Genomic DNA, 5,783 nt, shown 5'->3' with positions numbered 1-5,783 from the left:
AGGGGCTGTTAATTCTTCTCAGGGTAGAGAGCCTTGTATTTCTCCCACAGGACGGCTGGTGGTTTTCAACTGCTGACCCTTCCGATTGCAGCCCAGTGCACAACCACGATGCCACCAGGGCTCTGGGGCAAAGGCAGAAGCTGTAAGTAACGAGCCAGAAGTCAGGGATTTCTCAGAACATGTGTGCAGGAGGGGAGGGGGCCCAAGACCCCAAATACTGCAAGACACAGCTTGCACAGTGAGGGTAGATCTGAGTCCACCACCCATCTGCCCTACCTACTGCTTGGCTGCTGTGTGGCTAGGAAGCTACAGAGCTGATATTTCAAATGCCAGCGGGGCAGAGCTTCCTTGGAGTTCCCACATGAAGACTAGGAAGAAAGGCCTGGCAGTCTACTTCCCAAAACCAGCCAATGAAACCCAATAAGCAGGGATCACCAGAGACCCATGTCCGGTGGAGACCTGGATTAAGAGCGCTCAAAATGCTGTGTGACCACAGCAGTGGCTCTAGCAGGCCAACGAGGGTGGGGATGGCGCCAGACTGGGCACCGCTCCTTTCTGTTGTCCGGGGGCACACGTGAGTCAGAGCCAACGACAGCACCTACCCCTTGCCCTGCCATGTGCTACCCATTGCGCTGCAAACCACAAGGTCAACGATGCTAACCCACCATCCATTCCACGGGAGAAAGACAAGACGTTCTACTCACTCCTGTAAAGAGTTACAGTCTTGGAAACCTACAGCGACCGTTCTACCCTGTCCTAGAGGGTCGCTGTGAGTCAGCATGATGATGGCAGGGAGTGAATACTTCTGAGTCAGTGAGATAGAAATAAAAAAAAAAATACCCCCCTGCTGTAGAGTCGAGTCAGGGACTCTAGAACTGCTCCTGTGAGCCCCCAAGGCTGCCCATCTTTACAGGAGGCTCCTCATCTTTTGGCCGAGGAGTGGCTGGTGGTTTTGAACGCCTAACCTTCAGCAGCAGCCCAATACCTAACCCACCACGCACGGGGCTGCCAAGCGAGGGGAACTCAGGGATTAAAACTGGAAAGTGTGCAGCTCTTCCCCTGCCCACCTTACTGGGACTGGGGCTTTTCCCAGCCCCCAGTTACATATCCAGGGGGGCTGTCAGCTGGCACCCCCCACAGACAACCCCCTGCCCTAGCTCCTCCTCCTCAGAGGCCGAGCCTGGGAACTCACTTTGTTCTGGCAAGTCCAGTCTAACTCCGAGCAACCTGCCCCACTGTTCCTCTGAGGCTGCAGACTGCCAGGCCTTTCTCCCCCCGTGGAGCATCTGGGTGGGTTTGGACAGAGGATCTTTCAGTTCATAGCTGGGCATTTGATCGCTGTACCACCAAGCCTCCTTTCTTGTGAATCGGTCACCCTCAGCATATGTCATGAGGTTGGCATACCCAACATACTAAACTCACAGCAGCCCGGCAGGACAGGGTAGAAGTGCCTCTGTGGGTTTCTGAGACTGTAACTCTTTACAAGAGTAGACAGCCTGGTCTTTCTCCCGCAGAGTGACTGGTGGTTTCAAACTGCTGACCTAAGCCACCAGAGCTCCTGAAAACCCCTAACACCCCCCCACACACACACACACAACCTATTGCTGTCGAATCAGTGATGGCGACCCTATGTGTGCACAGGGGAACTGCCACCTAGGGTTCTCTTAGTTCAGCCGTTAGAAAAGCAAGTGGCCAGCCCTTTCTGCAATGCCGCCCATGTGGACTCAAGGTGCCTCCTGTGAGTTAGTAGCTGAGTGCAAACCTTTTGAGCCACCCAGGGGACCTGGACAGTTAGTCCTTGTTGGGTGCCACTGACTTGGTTAAGACTCAGAGTGACCTGGTGTGCAACAGAACGAAATGCCACCCGGCCCTGCACCATCCTCACCGCCGTCCATCCCTCCGAGCCCGTTGTCGCAGCCGCTGTGCCCGTCCATGTCCTTGAGGGCCTTCACTCTTTCCTGGCCCCTCCACCGTCCCGGGGCTGGCGCCTTTCCCAGGGCCCAGACACTCACAGCAGGGGAAGTAAGGCTGAACACAGTGTCCTCTCTCTTAGGAACCAGCCCCCTTCCTTACCCCTCACATCGAAACGTTGGAGGAAGAGCCAGAAAGAAACAGACGTGGATTCTTTTGTGACATACAAGTGGATTTCAAATGAAACACAAAGAGTTCCCACCACTACCACCAAAAAAAGAAAGAAAGAAAGAAAAACACCCACAGGGTGATTCCAACACAGAACTAGTCCCCACATCTGATTTCTCAGAAGAAGATCACCAGGCCTTTCTTCCAAGGCACCCTCTGGGTGGGCTTGAACTTCCAACCTTCACGTGAGCAACCAGCATGCTAGGCAGCTTGGCTGCCTGTGGCCTGAACTAGAGGACAAGCAGCAGCAGGCTGTGGATTGGGAAGTTGGGGGTGGTGGGGGTAAGCAGCAAGAGAAGAGGCCCTGGAGGGGCAGGCGAAGCTGGACTAGGACTCTCCACTCCCACCCTGGCCAATGTAACTGTGCCCCCATCCCTTGGATTTGGCCTGGCCGAAGAGAGGAACATTTTCATTGCCTCTTCTGTGAGCAAAATGCATCCCAAACACCAAGCGGCCCTGCAGGGCAGGGCAGAACGGCTCCTGTGAGTTTCCAGCCTCCTCTTTCTCCTGAAGAGCGGCTGGTGGTTTCGAACTGCTAAAGTTAGCAGTCCAACGCATAACCTATGCCAAGCTCATCTCTCACTGCCGTCCAGGCAGTACTGACTCCTAGTGACTCGCTGTGAGTTTCCCCAGACAGTACCTGTTTATGGGAGTAGAAAGCCCAGCCTTTCTCTCTTGGAGCTGCTGGTGGTTTTGAACTGTGGATCATGCGGATCACAGCCCAACCCGTAACCACTACACTGCCAGGGCTCTTCCGCCAAGGTCGTAGACAGTACCTACTGCCTTCCTCTCGAATTGTGTTTGGAAAAGCAAGGAATGAGAGAACTTCTGCAAGCAGACAGTCACTGTTTGGCTGGGAGGTGCCACCAAGTCAATTCTGACTCAGAGTGACCCCAGAGACAGAGCAGACCTGCCCCCCACCCCCACCCCACCCCACGGGGAGGTCAAGGTGCTCATCTTGATGGGCAGGTCACCGGGCCTTTCTCCTGCAGAGCCTTGTGGCAGGTTCGAGCCATCAGCTCTCCGGTTAGCTTGCAGCCTTGCTTTATTTGAGCCCGTGAAGGAAATCATGAAGTGGCACTAGCATTTGCCATGGGAGCGCCCCGTGTGCCAGTGAATCTGTGCTCCACAAGGATCCCAACCGCCCACTTTCCAAAAACCACTAGCCCTTTTTCTCACGGTAAGCTCTCAAAACCAAAGCAAACGCACGGCCATCGAATGGGCTTTGACTCATAAGCCAAGCCAACCTCCAACTTCTCCTTCAGCAGCCAAGGGCCTTATGAGTTGGCACCACCCGAACCCTGCAACGTGAGATAGATCCACTGGCAAACTGACACCTGACCCAAGACCATTTGGCCTAGGACTTAAATGCACGGCCATCGAGGAGCTGGTCCCGACTCGTGGGGACCCTATAGGATGGAGTGAAACTGCCCTGGGGAGTTTCCAAGGCGGCGACTGTTTAAGAGAGTAGACAGTCAGTCTCATCTTTCTCCTGAGGGGTGCCCGGTGGTTTCAAACTACTGACCTTGGGGTTAGCAGCCCCATGCGTAACCCACTGCTCCTTCTGACTCCATGGGTGGGGTTTTGGACACCCTATACAGGTGCAGACAGCCTCATCTTTCTCTTGCAGAGTGACTGGTGGGCTCGACCCGCTGACCTGGGAGTTAGCAGCCCATTACAGAAAACCAGAATTGGACTTGTGGGCTTGGGCAGCACTGGGTTGGGATGTTTTCTTGATGCACACTTACCCTTTATATAAAACTCTCTCTTATACATGCGTTTCTGTGGATTTGTTTCTCTAAAGTACCCAGACTCACACACATTCTGTCACCGTTTCAGGGCCATGTGTATTTTGTCTTGATGTGTGCGTTTTTCCGCAGGTGAATCTCGGATTAGGTAAGCCTACGGATGCAACCGCTGGACGAGCACATTCAAAGGGACGTGGCAGGGGAGGCTGATGGGAAATGAGAACAAGGAGGAGGAATTGTCCTGGGACTGACGGAGATGGGACTGTGGCCATGTATGTATGTGAACTGTATATCGGTAAAAGTGCTAAGAATAAGAGCCGAACTCACTGCCACTGAGGCCCTTCTAACTCACAGCGACCCCACAGGACAGCGCAGAACTGCCTCGGTGGGTTCCCCAGACTGTAATTCTTCCCGGGAGTAGAAAGCCTCATCTTTCTCCCACAGAGCAGCGGGTGGTTTTGAACTGCTACCCCTGTGGATGGCAGGCCAGGGTGTTCCCTACCACACCATCAAAGTTCTTTCTGGTTGAGCCCTCTCTCCCTGTCTTACCTAAGTTTCCACCACCCCCCTCCCTAGGTTAATTCGTTTTTTTACAAACTTGCTTCTACCAACATAGCTCACCCTTTGCTCATTTGTCATGTGGACTCTCCGTCTCCTGTAGGAGACTGTGAGCTTCACAAGCATACAAGTGTGCGTGCGATTTTTAATTGTGCTGAATCTTCAGTTCTCAGAATGGTACTCAATAAACGTTTGTTGGGGCAGTGGGGCAGTGGGTGGGCCTGATCGCTGCGGTCCCCGCAGCACCTTCTCATATGGAAGAGAAAGAACAGGAACTTATTTGTTATGAGCGAGCTACATGCAAACAGGTGGCGAACCCTTCTTAAGCACGTGCTGGCCGTGCTTCGACAAAGCCGGCGTACCGATCGGAAGATGAGGATTATGAATGACCCACTTGCTGGGGTGGAAACAGCCTGTGCTCCCCACACCCCGCCTGAAGAACCTCTTTGTTCCCTCCCGGCAAGACACCTGATGCCACGCAGATACGGGCCGGTGAGATTTCACCAGAGCGGCTCCCCTCTTATTGTTGTTGACTTTTGAAGCCTTCCACAAAGGGCCCTTTCTCAGCATCCAGTTCTCAAATGGGGTGGATCTGAACTACCAGGAAAGCCCCACCCCCCAATCCTGGCTTTCACATGGCTGTCAAGAAGCGTGTGCCCCACAGATAGAAGAGCCATTGGAGAAGATTCTTAAATGTTTGGGTCCGAAATCTGATCTGAATTCATGCTGCTGTGCGTCCCACGAGCACAGAGCATGGCTCCACGGAGCTTGTGGGGCAGCGACCTTGCAGAAGCAGGTCGCCAGGCCTGTCTTGCTCTGGCCTCTGGAAGGGTTTGAACCTCCAACCTTTCCGTTACTCCAGCACTTCACCTACACTCATCCCACATCGACAGGTCAGGGCACTGCCGCTTTCTTCAAAACGAAACGTTAGGTTTCCCAGCGGACTGAAGAACCACGTAAACTGAGCCTCCGGGACCCCGAGACCAACCAGCAGAAACAGACGGTGCCTGCCACTGTGGACTGCCCGGCCAAGGGCCCCGAGAAGGTCCTCGATGGGGCGGGAGAGAAGTGTGGGGCAGAACAGGAACGCATAAACAGAGGCCAGGCTTCTTGGTCGGAGAGATTAGGGGGACACCTCACCCCCTCACCGACCAACACTGAAGGCTCTTACCTGTCCGGTCTGGCACTGCACTGCCCCATGTGAGACTCATCAACCAGGGAGGGTCAGGGTGCAGGCCTCAGGGAGGGAGGAGGAGAGGCAGGACAGGTGGGGAAAGGATGCTTTGCAGAGGAGCTGAAACGAAATTCCGGATGAACTGCTGGATGGACAACGGATGA

At 54.3% G+C, this 5,783-nt stretch overlaps 1 protein-coding gene across 1 annotated transcript in view; it reads right to left on the bottom strand.

Moving 5' to 3' along the window:
* DMRT3 (doublesex and mab-3 related transcription factor 3) overlaps positions 1-1,934 on the bottom strand; it is a 3,728-nt gene extending 1,794 nt beyond the window's left edge. Inside the window, exon 1 of the mRNA XM_004714548.1 lies at positions 1,886-1,934. Within this exon, the coding sequence (XP_004714605.1) occupies positions 1,886-1,934 (49 nt within the window). The remainder of the gene's footprint in view (positions 1-1,885) is intronic.
* Between the last annotated feature and the right edge of the window lie 3,849 nt (positions 1,935-5,783).

Source organism: Echinops telfairi, unplaced genomic scaffold (assembly GCF_000313985.2).
Source record: "Echinops telfairi isolate 266 unplaced genomic scaffold, ASM31398v2 ScPeMD7_25;HRSCAF=90, whole genome shotgun sequence".
Taxonomy (NCBI): domain Eukaryota; kingdom Metazoa; phylum Chordata; class Mammalia; order Afrosoricida; family Tenrecidae; genus Echinops; species Echinops telfairi.
This window is presented reverse-complemented; position numbering and strand designations above follow the sequence as displayed.